We start from the raw sequence: 17250 nt of genomic DNA on the forward strand, positions 1-17250 counted from the left end.
GGTTAATTAAATGTTGTGCGATCCGGATCATGCCTCTTCTGTAAACCGACCGCGATGTTTTGAACCGACTTCCTATATTTAGTGAGAGGATTTTAGGAGGCCTCGTGCGGGATCATTACTGCGCAAATAAGATACAATTTTTCATACAGTGCTATTAATTTAAACCACGTTCAATTAGATGCAAAACTGGTTAAACGCAATCTGTATACTGGTGTGTTTATTCATTTCCACTAAGGCAATACCCAGAAAATGACCGTTTAGTTCAAGAGAATCACTATTCAACGACGACTGTGAAATTTGTCAGTGGGTGGAAAATGAAATTTGGTGCCGTAATAATTAAAGGTCCTAAAATATCTTATAAAAATTGATTTATTTGTAAATGTTCACAATCAAGACTAATTGCATCTGGAATCGAAAATAAAATTCACAGACGAGAAGATCCTAAAAAAACGGGCAAAAGACTTCAATTTGAAAAAAAGTAAATTACTCACTATTACTATTAAACTGCTCAAATATTTATGTTATTTAAACATGCATATTTAGATTTGATTTAAGTAATCAAAGATTTTGGTTGCGAACATTCATCTAAATATATTAAGGTGGCTCACTGCACATTTAATTAGTTTCTCAGATCAGCAGAAAATTACTTGATTATGGTAGTAGCAAGATGGATTCGGTTAATATATACAAAATGGGCGAAAACATGTGCAACTTGCGATAAAATTATATATTCAAAAATTTAATTCAGTAAACATGAACCAAATTAAAGCCCCAGGCGGATTCGAACCCATGATCTACGGTTCACAAACCCAATACTATAATCACTAAGGTTTGACGATATACAGCCGAACTTAATACAAACAGTATAACAAAAAATTTAAGGTGGTTCACTACACCGTGTGATATTTTCTCTAACCAGCTGAAATTTACTTGATTATAATAGATATCATGATGGATAAGAAATATGCAAAAAATGTGGAATTTTAGATGAAAAATTACAATTTCAAAAATTTAATTAAGTTAACACGAACAAAAGCTCCAAGTGGATTCGTTCTCATGATCTGCAGTTCAGAAGCCTATAACTTTAACCACTGAGCTACGACAATATACAACCCAATCGAACGATATAAATGGTTTAATAAAACATTTAAATCGCCAACGTGTGACATAGTGTCTTAAAAAGTTTAAGTGTAGTGAGGTACCTTAAATCGCCATCTTGTGACATAGTGTCTTAAAGTTTAAGTGTAGTGAGGTACCTTAAAAACAGGCACGTAGCCTCGTTTTTAGCTCACCTGAACCGAAGGTCCGTTGTCCGTCGTCCGTTCGTCTGTCCGTCTGTAAACTTTTCACATATTTTACTTCTTCTCTAAAACCACTGGGCCAAATTTAACGAAACTTGGTACAAAGCATCACTATTGTAAGTGAATTCTAAATTGTAAAAAAAAGGTGTAACCCTTTTTAAAAGGGAGATAATCGCGAAACAGTGAGCATAGAGTGTGTCTTTAAAAATCTTCCTCTCAAGAACCACTGCGCCAGAAATGCCAATAGTTAGCTTGTATATATGTTGAGGGTTTTAAATTGTAAAAATCGTGACCTTTGGACAAAACCTGGGACCCCAGGCGAGGTTTAACGTTTAACATAGAATTACGTAGGAAAAATTGTTTTAAAATCTTTTCCTTAAGTACGACTGCACCAGAAATGCTAATATTTATATAAAAGCTTGTTTATATAGTGCAGATTTTAAATTGTAAAAATGGTGACCCTCGGACCAAACCTGAGGCCCCAGGCGGGGTTCAAAATTTAACATAGAATTACGTAGAAAAAATGTTTAAAAATCTTCAAGAACCACTGCACCAGAGATGCCAATGTTCACACAAAAGCTTGTATATATAGTGAAAAAAATTGCGACCCTCGGACAAAAATGGGACCTTAGGTGGGGGTTCAGAGTTTTACATATATAGAAAAAATGTTTAAAAATCTTCTTCTCAAGGACTACAATGCTTAAGTTTGTGAAATTACCATGCAAGCATCCTTAAATAATGTAGTTTCTAAATCAATATAGCTGTGACCACTGGACTAATACTGGGGCCCCAAGAGGGGTTCAAGGTTTCAAATAGAAATTATGATATATTATTGAAAATGTTTCTAAAATTTTCTTTTCGAGAACTACAAAACTACAGCTTGTGAGATTACTAGCATCATAAGATTGTGTAGATTCTAATTTGCATTGTTAAAGCCAACCATAAAACACCGACCAATACTGGGGCCCATGAAAGAGGTTCAAAGTTTAAAATAGCTATGAAATAGAATGTTACATGGAACTGTTGTTCAGGTAAGCGATGTGGCCCATGGGCCTCTTGTTTAAAGTTGGGGGGGGGGGGGGGGGTTGGGCAGACTCTTCGAAAAAATCTTGACAAGCAAAAAAAAAAGAAAAAAAAAAAAGAAAAAGAAAGACAAAAACTTCCTGCGAGAAAAAGTGACCCCCACCCCCATGCTACGTCCCTGAAATATTTAAAAAGTAATTCAATATTGAATCAATTTAAGCAACGTCCTCAAAACAGGATGTTGTGTATTCCACTGCTATTTTGCGAAACTAACCTCTTCCGGATTAAACAAGTTTTAATGTAATATAATATACATACTTTTTCTTTCAAACATGTATAAATAAAGGTTTCTTTCTGATGAAAAATCACAAGGACGGTAGGCGAGCGCCATGTACATGCATCTCGGATTCTACGTTCTCTGCTCCTGTTGTATCATTTGCATCTCAAGGTGCCAAAACACATGTACAAGTAAGTGAAGTATTGTTTGATTATGTATTTGTATAATATTATATAAATAGTGCCTGTTTGGGAGGGTAACAGTTGAAATTGGGACCCCGAGAAAACCATTGTCAACCGACGCGAAGCGGAGGTTGACAATGGTTTTCGAGGGGTGTCAATTTCCACTGTTATCCTCCCAAACAGGCACTATTTATTTTGTTATACTGAATGTCTTAATTTTTAAGAAAATTTTACTGCTTTTATGTAGGAATAACGTGAATTCTACAGCGAACCGTACGCGCATAATTTTCGCGCATGTAACAATTTGTAATGTTACCCGTTGCTAATTGCGTCTTAACCAGTCAGATTTCAGTATTTAACATGAAAGTATAACAATAAAACATGTCGTCGTGATTGTCAGGAAATGAAACGCAAATATTCATTAAATTATATTTATTAAAAAAAGTCCTCTGAAAATTTACATAAGAGATTTAATCATAATTTATAAGCAATAATTACACTTCATGGCAAAATGATATTCTTGAACAGGGTCAATATTGCCCATAAAGGCAATTAAGTCGTATCCTTTCCGACAAAACTCAATTGTACATGTGCATTGGCCTAATATAATCTCCAAACTAATATATATCAAACTTTACTCAAAAAGGCGTCTTCTTCAATGGATTGTAAACATTTAATTATAAATTGGACTTATTTGGACTAAATTGGAATTATGTAATGTAATTTTATCATACCACTATTCATGTTAACAATTAAGCTGATGAAGCTACGTAAAGAGACACTAAAATCTGGTACTAACATCTCCCAATAATTAATATTTCTAGATGAAGCCTGTGAACCTCCATTCGAAAAATTGACAAATGCTAGTAGTTGTTACTACATCAGCAGAGATCTAGTAGGAGGAGACGAAGCATTTGTAAGTATCATTCTACATGTAGTATTTGTCAGGGAAACGTTATCATTTATACTATCGTGTGTTTATTGTAATATTAACTCTCTGCTTTATCCATGACACATTGTATCAACATCGGAGGTTACCTCGCCAACTTTGAGACATTAGAAGAGGCCATGCTGATGAAACAAAACCTGAAGGAAATGAATTCAGGTTGGAAATAAACCATCAATTTCTACGCATTATGCTGTGTTTTATATATAATCACATACACTGTGATTCTCAGTTTACTTGATGTTATCTAAAATTAGCTTTTGATATCTGAGAGATTGAACCAACATTATGATTTTTATTGTGTTTGATATACTCTAATAATTCATTGCAGGTGTTTAGTATACTAGTAATTACATGTATATTGAACTATATGATCATATTTTCACATTTTAAAAGCTAACAATCCTTCTTTCAACTACACAGGTCTCCACTTCTTTGTTGGTGGAAGAAATATCAACAGGAGAAAACCAGGTGGAGATTGGAGGTGGATAAAAAACGGAGCTATGACCAAAATGTCTTATTTTGCTTTTGGCGGTGGCGAACCCGATGGAATTGACAGTCAGCCACAAGATTGCATGTTTTTTAACCCTTTCGATTACCACAGATTCTATGACATTCCATGCGATATACATAAGGGCGGCTATATATGCGAGAAATGAATAAAGTGTCGCATTTAAACAGTGGTTGTTGTTTTCTTTTTGGGTTTTTTTTGTTTGTTAGAAATTTAGGAAAAAATCAAAGTTCTTAGTTTTTAAATTGGAAGGTAACAATCATGTGCTCTGTATTACTAGCACTGATTCTCAGTTCTGTTCTCTTCTACGTAAATTCGAGTTTCATCGCTGTTCAGCTGTTCAACTGTAATTGCTTTGCTAAAACAGCAAAGTAAAAATTAACAAGACCGAGCTCAGTTCGAGTGAGCATGACTTTGCGCAGCTTTTACTTTCCTTTAGTAGTGGGTGCAATGTATCAAACTACAGACCCTGAAAAATTGCACGGTTCGGTTTGATACGCTTTTTGAACGGTTCGCTTTGTGAACGGTATGTTTCGTTTTGTGAACGGTACGGCTCGTTTTGTGAACGGAACGGTACGCTTCTTGCACGGTACACTTTTGCTAAAAAAAAATAGCTGCACGCTTTGTGGACGGTTTGCTCGCTTTATTAAAGAGGAAGGCGTGGCCTGATCACTTTGATTTTTCTCGATATAATTTGTATATTTTTTGCCCGATCTACTTCAGCAAGGTGGTTATTTTTTTTTCTTTATTTATATGATATATTAAAAAAAATTCAGTCTGATTAAAATCGGAACCCTCATTTCCCCCGTTTTTTTGATACGTTGCGTAAAACGTGCACTAATTGAAAACCGGGAAGCAAATGGTTGTTTTAATTTTGACTTGTCTGTTATAATTAGTACTTAAATTTAGATAAATGTAATTGTTACGATAGATTAAGAGAGCTGTTTGACTTTAATTTTTGTTTTTGTTTTGATCCAGCGATCTGTCGATAGTTTTAACAATTGAGCAACTTAAGTTTTTATTTCTATAGAAGTCATTGAATATTTCTAATCCATTTAAAATTGCTATGAAAAATATTTCCCTGACTTTTTTCCGATACTTCTTTAGTTTTCTTTATCGTTGTCTTGATTTTCCGCGAGTTGTTATTCTTATAAACATCTTTCTATTTCTTTATTCATAATTCTCATTTCTTATTTAATTCTCCTTCTTTATTACATACTACTCTAGTACTATTGCCGATCAAATTCCCCTAGTGAATGGACGATGTAAATTTACACGCAATAAATGATAAGATAAACAATGAATTTCAGTTTAAAGATCTTGAAATCAACTGTCATCAAGTTGTTTTTTTTTTTAATAAAACTCTTCTAATCTTAAATAAGGTCGCATGTATAGTCAAAATATGACTATTAGTTTTTGTTATTTCGTAAAACAATACATGTACATATAACATATTTCTTACGATATGTACACAACTGTATATACACAACCAGTCAATAGAGTTTAATGGCGATATTTATCATTTTATTGGACAAGTGTCCGCTCCTCACTGTATACATGTCATTAAGCTGACGTTTTACAAAATTAATGCTGACTAACCTGTTTATATTTCATTCACCTTTTTACTCACATACTTGTTGTAAACAGGACACGGAAAAATACCCGGTAATCAACAAATGAATGTTAAAAGTGATAAATATATTTAGAATTTATCTAGTAACAAAAAAAATTATATCAATGTGTAGAGTGTTAATTTCTGCGCTTGCGCGGGATTTCGTCTAGTTATGTATTAAGCCGAAGAAAAAAAGGCATGACTTGTTCATTCATTTGAAAGGACCATGGATTTTTAATTTAAAATTCCATTAACAAAACATAAAAAGAAATATGTAAGCAGTTTAAATGGTATTATTTCTTTTAAAATTAAATTTTTAAGCTATTATTTAGCACACATAAATTTCATCATTTTGTGACATTTTACAATAGTTTTCATGTATTTGAAAAAAAAAATCCTTGTACATTAATATTTTAAAATTTTGAAAATTTAGCGCATTTCAACGAATATCTATATGGTCTAATTGTAAAAAATTGATTACTCTTGACACGACCTCTTAAAAAGGGGGGTGGAAGGGGGTGGGTGGGTGTTATAAATCATTTCAATGTAAAAAATAATAATTACGTCAGTGTATACGAAAAAAAAATTTAACTGAATGTTTTTTCTCCGATGATTTTTTTTTTTTGGTAAATTGATTTATTTCAACAGCCTTTTTGGGGGTATGGACTTGTAATGAAATTAGGTTTTGTTGAAATACAAAGCAAACATAATTTTATGCATGTATAAAAACGTAAATTACATCAAATCTACCTTCTTCTTTTTTTACAAAATTAATAATTACCTCTTTTTCGACCATACTCCTATAAAAAAAAAAAAGAAGAGATTTTGATAAAGGGAAATTGAGGTACAATTTTTACACATTTAACTCTAATGTACATCTTACCCCCCCCCCCCTTATAATTATTTGATGCTGTCTGAGAAAAAATGAAGGGGGTGATTAATTCAAAATTCAAATGGAAATATATTAAAAATCCGAACTCGTCAATTGCATCCAAAACGATTAACATGTCACGGTGGGGACCCAAGCAGCTTCGATTGGATTCTTACAAACTTGGATCAGAGCGTTATTACCAAGTGGTATACAGGGTTAAGAATTTATAACATAATACTTTGCCAGTAGAGCAAACAGAAAAAAACGAAGCAAACATAAAGGACCAGAAGTATTTTTTTCCCTTTGGTAGACGATTTAAGATTGGCTCAAGTCTTGGTGATTACACACTTTAAAATGTCTGTTCAAAGTCAAAGTTTTGGAGTTATTTAACCCAAATATTGATTAACGCTAAAAGAAACAAGTTGAAATTAGAAAAAAACGTAAGTGAGGTTGAATGTTTATAATATCTATATTATATATATATATATATATATATATATATATATATATATATATATATATATATATATATATATATATATATATATATATATATATATATATATATATATATATATATATATATATATATATATATCTTATAATAAATAAAAACCAATTATCTCCCGATTTACTGCTTTAAGGCACATAAAAAATCGAGTTCATAATTTTTTGTGGCTCAAAATACTTCAAAGTAACATGATTTACAGACAAAATGTCACAAAGATATATTCGATAAACATCTTTCGTCAGAATTAAAATAGAATGTATATATTTAGTTTATTAATTTATTACTTTTTTGACAAAAAGTTTGATATACCTCAAATCAAAGGAATCTTAACGTATATAATGATAATATTGCGTGTTATCAACTATAGCCATGTTATATGATATACATATTTTTCATTTCAAACATCTATAAATAAAGGTTTATACATGTATCTGATGTAAAATCATAAGGACAGTGAAAAAGCACCATGAATCTCGAATACTACGTTTTCTGTTTGCGTTTTGTTGTATGCTTTTCAGATTGCTCAGACAACATTAACAAATAAAACCATATTTTGACATTCTTTATTTGATCACGTGAAAAGTAATCCCGGTACCTATATTCAATTTGACATCATTTTAAAGAAGAGGCTAAGAGCTTGTTTAATGCCGTTTTTGAAGAGACTGTATGCATTCTAGCTATATTTCATTAGTGAAAATGGACAAAACTCCGAGATTTGTTACTTTTTACCTTCATATTTCATAGAAAATGGTTGTTTATAAAATGATTTTTCATTGTGTTTACCAAAAACTTTAAGCCCCGGTACACCCTATGAAACAAAGATATTATTATGAAGCATCACTGAAAGAAATTTTACTTTGAATTTCATAAACATGTAGGCACCTTTCATTTACTATAGATCTTGACCTTAATATCGACAGATGTTCCTTACCACCTTAAAGAGATGGGAGGGTGGCTTCTGGTTGGGATACATAAATCGTATTAGTTAATTTTCCCCTTTAATTATTTGACTTAGTTTTGCATTTAAGCGAGTATATTTACTTATATAGACCTATAATAAAATATGTATGTACTTATCAATCCAACACGATATTAAAGAAATTTTCTTCAACTCAGGAATGAAAAGTCCCCAAGGTGTTTGGGCCATGGGACTTAGGAACGATAACTTTTACCTGAGGAACTTTCATACCAAATAAAATTTAAAATATTTTTTGTGTTCATTTGCAATGATTTTCATTCAATTTTTTTATGTCACATTTATTAAAATACATTTTCTTATAACATCAAGCAGCTTTTTCAGATGATTTGTGAACAGAGTAAGAAAATATGAAAAATTATGTTTTAGGGAAATACTAAAACAACTCTTATAATTACATTTTTGAAAGTTAAGAAGTGTTATGATTTTGTGGGATGTCCGAAGGAAATATCCATCTATGACAAAAAAATTTCACTCAGATTGTTAATAGTTAATTTTTAAAAAGAACTATATATGATAAGAGTTAAATTTGGCCCCCATTATTCGCCATTTTTAAAGTGTTTCGGGTACAATAAAATGTTTACTAATTTTTTAGAAGAGTTGATATAAAATATATTTTTCATCTATTTATTTGATTTATTTGCACTCACTGGCAGTAAATGACGTCAGAAGTGACGCCATTTCTATAATTCAATCAAAATCTGCCAAAAATTGACATTTTTCTTATCTTTTTACGAATGGGAAATATAGAGCGCATGCTTGAACAAGGAAAATTTTTTTGTCACTTATTAGTCTTGGCTAGGTACATCTCTGATTGAAATATTTTATTTGTTCAAGAATGCGCTCTATGTTTTCGGAAGGGAAAACTGCTTGAAAACGAGCTGTTTTACGCTAAAAATGCAAAAATGGCGGGAAATGGTTGTCTTTACAATGTCATATTTCTAAATTGTGGGCACTTGAATCAAAATGAATATTATGTAAACACATCACATACATGTCTGTACTAAGACAACAAAGAATGATAGTAAAATGATGATGTTCATTTTAGGGGGCCATTTTAGGCCCTTATCATATATAGTCCTTTATTTTACAAAATCAAGACAAAACATTAAAAAATTCTTTAAAAATACCTATAGTATCCCTATCATCATCACTATAAATAATAATTATAATAAACATTTTATAGGGATGATAACACATTAATTAAGTATTAAACTTAAATGAATTGTTTCTCAAGAATTTTTAAAGAAATACTTTTTAATGTTTATTTATAGCTTAGATATTTTAAATGAAACAGTTTACTTAACGACCTCAATAGTAATTATTATATTGCGTGTTATCACCTGGAGTCGTGTTCTATGATATATATTGAATTTCACCTATTAAACATATATAAATAAAGATGTATATCTGATGACAAACCATAAGGACAGTGGGCGAGCACCATGCATCTTGGATACTACGTTTTCTGTTTGTGTTGTGTTGTATGCTTTTCAGATTGCTCAGACAACCAAAATACAAGTAAGTACATAATTATGCTTAATAGCTTTAACAGCCGCTAATATCAAAAGACTTCTCCTTCATAATCGAGTATATTGTTTAATAGATTGAGATCTAAATTATACTTAAGTTCATGATCCGTTAAAAAAGGTTAAAGGATAATGTATGCCCGTTTCTTTTTTTAAAATAATTAAACACGATTGCAAAGATATACATCATTCAATTGCAATTTCATGGAAATACATGTATGTCTATATTAAATGTATTTTTCCCAAATGCTTAGAGTTATTTTAAAAAACCAAATATATAACTGAAAGAAATTGGCAATTTTATTTGATATTTTTAAAAACGTTGATGATCAAGAGACGTGATAAACAAAGAAACCTAACGATTCCTGTTCATTTAAATAGCCTAGATAAAATTTCAAAAAAAAAGAAAACTTAAGAGTACATGTTATTTATATAACTTACTTGTTACATGTAATACTTATTCATAAGAAATAAAGAATCACTTTTGGATGTTAGTCAGATAAAATTACGGGCTGTACAATACGAGTTCAAGTTGTCCGTAAAGCCCTTCCATAAAGCCATTTTTTTAATCAATCAAGGGCGACTTTGCAAAAATAAAAAAGAATCTTGATTTTCAATGGAATTTACAGACTTTGCATCCAAGTAGTGTCATCTCGTGTTTCATTTTACAGATAAAGTATGTAAACCCCCATTCCACAGATTTGCAAACAGTTGTTATTACATCAGCAGAGACCAAGTATGGGGAGATGAGGCGTTTGTAAGTAAATAATTATTGTCATGGAAACTGTACACCTGATTATAATGCATTGATTATATATTTGATGTTTTGTTTACTCTCTGCTTCATACAAAGGCTCGTTGTATCAACATTGGAGGTTACCTCGCCAACTTTGAGACATTGGAAGAGGCCATGCTGATGAAACAAAAGTTAAAGAAAATGAATTCGGGTATGAAAAACAAATAGGACATCTACCAACTTGATTTTATCTTTGATAGGTTACAGATTAAGAATATAAAGGAATTTAATAAGATGTTTAGCTCATTGTTCGGTGGATATTACCCATGGTATACTTTTTTATGTAACATCGTCTATTCATAATGCCATGTAATGTCATACTTAAACACTACGTAGTTTGAAGTTACAAAACAAATTCTGACAATAACAGTCCAAAAATATTCCAACCAATTAACAACAGCTTGATAAATATACTAGGACTGATATAAATCTTCAATTCAATGTTCAGTGCCCTAATCCTCTTAATGATGAATCCGCCACTTTTTACTCAAAACAACACCGCGTTTCGAAACAATTTATATCACAAGCATGACAATAAATACAACAGGATAGACCAAAACCTAGTAAAGGGTAACGCTTTAGATGAAAAAAATGCTTATGTCCAACACAACTCAAACTGAGTATCAAAAATAAGACATTCGACATTGAATGATGACAAAGTAAATGAGTTCAAAAAGTGTAGAGTTATAATTTTTAGACATTTAACGATGTTTTATAAACTTTCTGCATAAGTTGATAAGAATTTGTTCAAGAAAGAAATCTTTATGTGTTTTGGCTTGGAATTTTTTTAATGTAAAATATTGTTGACGACTCGCAGTAAAAGGTTGTGGGGTACACAACTATATAATGTATTAAAAAGATCGAAGATCGTACAAAATACAGGGTAAACATGTTGTGTGCCAATGCTATGGGATAGAAAACACAAAACTCGTTGAATAAAATGAAATCAATTACCGAATCATTAGAGTCTATATTTATTTTTATATTTTGTTTGATATATATGTATCAGTTATTAGAAACAAAATGATTTTTATTCATTGATAAATAATGAAAAAAAAATTCTTTACAATTATTACAGATTGTACCATAAAATAATTTATTATACATATTTCAATAACACAGGTCTACACTTCTTTGTTACTTAACAAATACGTCATGTATTGCATATTGTATCATAAAATACTCGATGTGCATACCAATATTTCAATATTACAGGTCTCCACTTTTTTGTTGGAGGAAGAAATATCAACAAGAGAAAACCAGGAGGGGATTGGAGATGGATAAAAAAGGGAACAATGACAAAAATGTCATATTTCGCATTTGGCAATAACGAACCCAATGGGAGTGACAGGAGTGCTGAAGATTGCATGTTCTTTTATGCAGGTGAATACTACAGATTTCATGATGTCCCTTGTGACAATCACAATGGTGGTTATATTTGCGAAAAATAAAATGAAAAATCAGAACGAAGTTCGTATCTAATAAAGTTGTTAAAATATCTCTCTGAAATGCTCGATATGATTACCAATTCTGAAGCTTCATCGATATACAACTGGGAAAATGTAACAAAAAATACTAAAGGTTTAAAGACTTTATCAAAAGTGCCTATGTACATACATGTACAATAAGGTGCAGTCATGTGTTTCCGATAGTCATGTAGTATAGTATAAGGGAGTTTTCTCTAAAGTGACGTTATTTTCCTAATTACTTAGGATACGGGACTAAACAAATTTCCTTTCATCATTATAGCGAGCGCAGCTCGCCGGCGCGCAGCGCTGGCGAGCGAAGCGAGCTGTTAGAACAAGTGTGCGCGGGAAAAAGAACGAGCTAAACCTACAGTTCATCAAACAAAATTTTTTGTCTACGTCCCATAATGCTCTCTAATGTATTCACCCGTGGTGCTATGCCAAAAATGGCCGACTTTTAACTCGTAATTTACGGTGACTTAAAGTTTGAAGACACGTTTTGAGTACCGCATATGCTTTGGCGAGACTCAAAAGATTTGTTACATGCTTCCATACCTCCGTATTGAGTCGAGAAACGTAAACAAAGACGAAAAAAGTCATGGATGACGTCACAGTGCACTCGCGCTTTATTTCCCGCGATAAATTTAGAGGTGGATCAAACATCTGTAATGAGTGTACTGGCTATTTCAGTATAGACTGCTATGCCTGCCTCATTGACATATGATTTATTTTTTATTTTTTTTTAATATAGAGATTTTATGTATATATACTAGCAAGAGCCATACTTTACTGTCATATCAATCCATTTTTAAGCTAATTGTGCATGCATGTACAGTATGCAACTACAGTAGGCAGGTAAGTATATGAGTAGGGAGGAAATAAACAATAGGACATTTTGAACTAAATAAAAAGGAATAAAATGAAAAAATAAAATAAACAGTTAAAAAAATTATGTAGATATTGCATATAGTCAGAACATCAAATTTAAAAGTGGGAAATTACACACCAACAAACAGGAACCGTGCTCTCTCTCTCTCTCTCTCTCTCTCTCTCTCTCTCTCTCTCTCTCTCTCTCTCTCTCTCTCTCTCTCTCTCTCTCTCTCTCTCTCTCTCTCTCTCTCTCTCTGGGTAGGGGGTTGCGCTGTTTGTATCATAACTATTAAAATTAGTACCTTTGGCATACTTATTGTAGAGCAATACTCTCTCAAAAATTCTTTGACGTTCGTTGATACCTAAATAAAACTATAAGTTGACAATGATGCAAGGTGTGTGTAATTCTTGCTGCGCTCGCCAGAACGGTAGCACCGTAAAACATATTACTGTCTCCCTAAAACATAGAAAATATTCCTGATATCGTTTTTGAAATTTATATCATATCTACATTATAACCTTACAGTCATACTTTGAAGGAAAAATATGTCAAATCAATGATGACATCATAATAAATTCAGCATTATTCAAACACACTAAAATCATATAGTAGATATTGACCTTAACCACATTTGAAGACAACTAAAACCAGTTACTAAACGTATTAATATATCAATAATATATTTATTGCATATCCATTGTTCTTTCCCACTGTAAGTCCATACGGAGGAACTGCAATTATTTTTCTATTATCGCAATTGCTCTGTCTGTATACTATGACGTCATAAAGGTGTCACGTCATATACTTTTCCATGACGTTATAGATTTAAACCACTATACGATACATCATGTGTTGTTCTCCAACTCCATAAAATTGATGTATGCAATGTCTTATTATAACATTTTAAAAGAATTTCTTTTATAACATATCATTGATTCTGTTAACAAATCTATGTGAATTAAAAAGATACATTACAGTCTGAATGTTTATTTTTGATGCAATAGCTAAATGTCAAGGTCTAGGCTAATACAGGGTATTTGCAAGTGTTAAAATACAAATATAAGTAATAAACAACGATTATTTAGTAAACATGGCGTTATGAATAGCAACTGCTCTGCTGGCATATTTTCCATGATGCGCTAGCGCGCATCATGGAATATGCCAACAGAGCAATTGCTATTCATAACGCCATGTTCACTAAATAACGTTGTTTATTTCTTAAATATTACAAGTATAATTATTGGTTTAAGTTGTGGATGAACATTGAAAAAGTATTAAAAAAGTATTACAACATTACAGTTTTCCCACATATAATTTTGATTTTATTATAGCTCCTGTCTTTAAATCGTGACTTAAAATAAAATTATATATAATATTACTTTAACATGTAAATACAAGTGCTTGGTGTTGTTTCAAACAAAAAAATGCTTTCTTTTGGTGATTCTGTCGGGATAAGAAGGTAGCGACATTGCAGAAAAAATACATAACCCGCGTAAGCGTGTCATGTAAATATTTTCTGCAATGATCGCTACCTTCATAACCCACATCAAGGATCATCAAAGAAAGCATTTTATTGTTTATATCAAAATCTTCCTTTTTACTAATTATTAAACTGATTGTGAAAAGTTAATAACTTCGTTAAATTACTGTTAATGTACATATATAAGTACGTTAACTAAAAGAAACAGACAGTAATGTAATTGATACCAGAAATTCTACAAATTATACTTAATGTTAATGTACAGCAGTACACTAGCTAACAGAAACAGCCAAATCGTTTCCTGTGAGACCGTGAGTCTGACATCATCATGATTATTTCGTGCAGTCCGTGATTTTTCTTAGGTCGCTGTAGGTTTCGACCAATCGATAAAGAGGACGTGTCAATTTCAGTCCTGTCTGTTTCTTGTCAGTTTCAGCCACTGTATCGACCATTCGATAAAGGAGTCGTGAAGATTTCAATCTGGCTGTTTCTATATAGCTATGAATTAACTAAAAGTCTCCGTAAGAAATAGAAGAAATAATACTTGGTAGATGTAAATATTTGATACTGAATGCAGAGAATATCCTTTTGAAAAATGCACCCCCCCCCCAAAAAAAAAACCAAAAAAAAACAAAACCGAAAGAACAAAACAAAAAACAGATGCAAACAACAGTTCAAAATACCCCACTGCCCTTTTTTCATGCCCCCAAAACCCTTTACCAAAAGTATATATCTGTTCTAGATTTTAAGCATACCAAAACAATTAACTGCAAAAAATGTATATCAATAAATTGACTAGATACTTGTTAGATAGGTAGGATGGCAGGTGATCCGGTATAGATTTTCTATGAGGAAATACCGAGCAGACAATGGTCTTATTTCTGACAAACCCTTTGAGTGGATTTTTAAAATTCCTATAAATGGTTTACATATCAAGGGCTGAGGAACACATCAAAATTATGAAGATTAAAATCATTTAATGAGAGAGAAGAGAAAGAGAGAGTGTATATGAGAGAAAGACGTTATTTCCGGCACAAACGATCTCAAAATTGTGTAGCAATAGAATAAAACTCTCATGGTTTGAAAAAAATTAAAGAATTAACATGTTATTCAAAAATCAATTAAGAAATTTAAATCAAAGTTTTCTTTGTTCATAAACACAAATCATTAAATTGTATTAATTTGTTTGCACTTAGAGACGAGCTTTTGGGTTCTTTATGCGCGTATATTTGATTAAGGTTGAAACCCGTTTTCTATGGTAGCATATTTCTGCCCACTACATGCAAAATAGATTATTTTAAAATAAAATGCAAGAAAATTATGTCAATATGCAAGACAGTTACGTCTACATGCAAGTTATAAATCTTTTTTTTTTAAAGATTCTGATTTATATATATGAATAAAACCACTTACTAATGCCGGTAACTGACATCATAGATACAAGATGCAAAATAATTACGATAACATGTGACTTATTCATGTTGACATGCGAGCTACCTGTAGAAGTGCAACACATTTAAGTCGACATGCGACTAAATTATGTCAACACGCTTGCTAATTATGTTAACATGTAAAAATATTTATGTTGATATGCGACTTATTTATGCAGACATAATTATCTACTATGTAGACATAATTTCCTGCATGTTGACATAATTTATCTTGAATGTAGGGGCTGAAATATGCCACGTTTTCCATGTTGTCAGCAATAGTACCATCGAGTAAGCCACGTTGTAACATCTTAATTTTGGCCATGGGTAATTCAATACATTAAAACTTATCCAAAGATAGATACGTGTATATAAAACCACTCTTAATGAAAATACAAATGGAATGACAGACGTTTAAAAACTTGAGATTTAAAATTATTTTTTCCTTAAAATTACAAGAGATAAACCACAAAAAATCCATTAATTGTCCAAAGCAACAAATTATTGTTCGTTTTTGAATGAAAACGTTAACAGAAACACAAGAACAACCAAGATCTTTTTCCATTTGATGACAACATGAATTTAAGACTACACGTAGACCAGTTGGTAATTATCCTGTTTTAAAGATAAGCAGTGCTCGGTAAATTATACAGTTGCAATTTGTGTGTTGAAATTTATGATGACTCATGCCATTGTAAATTAGACAGTTACGATTGGATAAACATTTTAAAAAATTGAGTACAATTGCATCAACTTCTGTGCTGTAAGTACATGGGATTGTAAATCGACTCGAATTATCAAAACACATCTACGAGGACCATATATTAAGAAGAGTTTTAAAATTCTATATACAGTGTAAACTGCTGCTGTGTTATTGATGTTCACCAACAGAGGAAATAGTAGAGTTGTGATTGCTAAAGCGTGATTGAGGCTTATTGTTTACAGAACACACAGTTTGACCGTGCGCCGAGACCTCATTTTTCCAGGATAAGATTCTAAATAATTGTTAGTTATAAAGGAATATATAAACTTTTTTAATATTAAATTGTTTGAAACACTTTCTAAATTATATCTACTAAATTTAGTAAAAATTTCACGTTAAATAACATAGCTATGGCAAAAGTCTTCATTTTATTGACCATCGTAGTTTTCATTTTTCTTCTTTTCCGGTTTTCGTTACGTTCACGTTCACAAATACTGAGTTATTTTAAATTTCATTTTTTTAAATCAAATGTATGAATATACATTCTGGGTTTTTTTTAATAAACATGTTATTACTACACCGTAGGATATATGTATTAAACAAGAATACTAAAGTCCGAATCAAAATGATCGGTTAAAATTGTATATGTCCTATTCCATTATTTCTTTTCAAATTTTAAAATGTAATAATGTTTCAAACACTCTTTTTAATTTTGTATATAAACGCACAAATACACTTCAAATAAGTTTAAGAATGAAATAGTTTC

At 31.5% G+C, this 17250-nt stretch overlaps 1 protein-coding gene and 1 long non-coding RNA gene across 2 annotated transcripts in view; both read left to right on the top strand.

The window, feature by feature from the left end:
* The first annotated feature begins 2657 nt into the window (after window positions 1–2657).
* LOC105348540 (C-type lectin domain family 6 member A-like) overlaps window positions 2658–17250 on the top strand; it is a 59959-nt gene continuing 45366 nt past the window's right edge. The window contains exons 1-2 of the mRNA XM_066076709.1: window positions 2658–2792; window positions 3608–3699. Of these exons, the coding sequence (XP_065932781.1) occupies window positions 2714–2792; window positions 3608–3699 (171 nt within the window). The 5' untranslated portion in view covers window positions 2658–2713. The remainder of the gene's footprint in view (window positions 2793–3607; window positions 3700–17250) is intronic.
* On the top strand, window positions 9615–12034 carry LOC105318074 (uncharacterized). The gene is made up of 4 exons (XR_010711143.1): window positions 9615–9731; window positions 10411–10496; window positions 10592–10685; window positions 11750–12034. It is a non-coding gene; the product is annotated as an uncharacterized lncRNA (long non-coding RNA).

The sequence above is a fragment of the Magallana gigas genome, chromosome 2 (assembly GCF_963853765.1).
Source record: "Magallana gigas chromosome 2, xbMagGiga1.1, whole genome shotgun sequence".
NCBI lineage: Eukaryota > Metazoa > Mollusca > Bivalvia > Ostreida > Ostreidae > Magallana > Magallana gigas.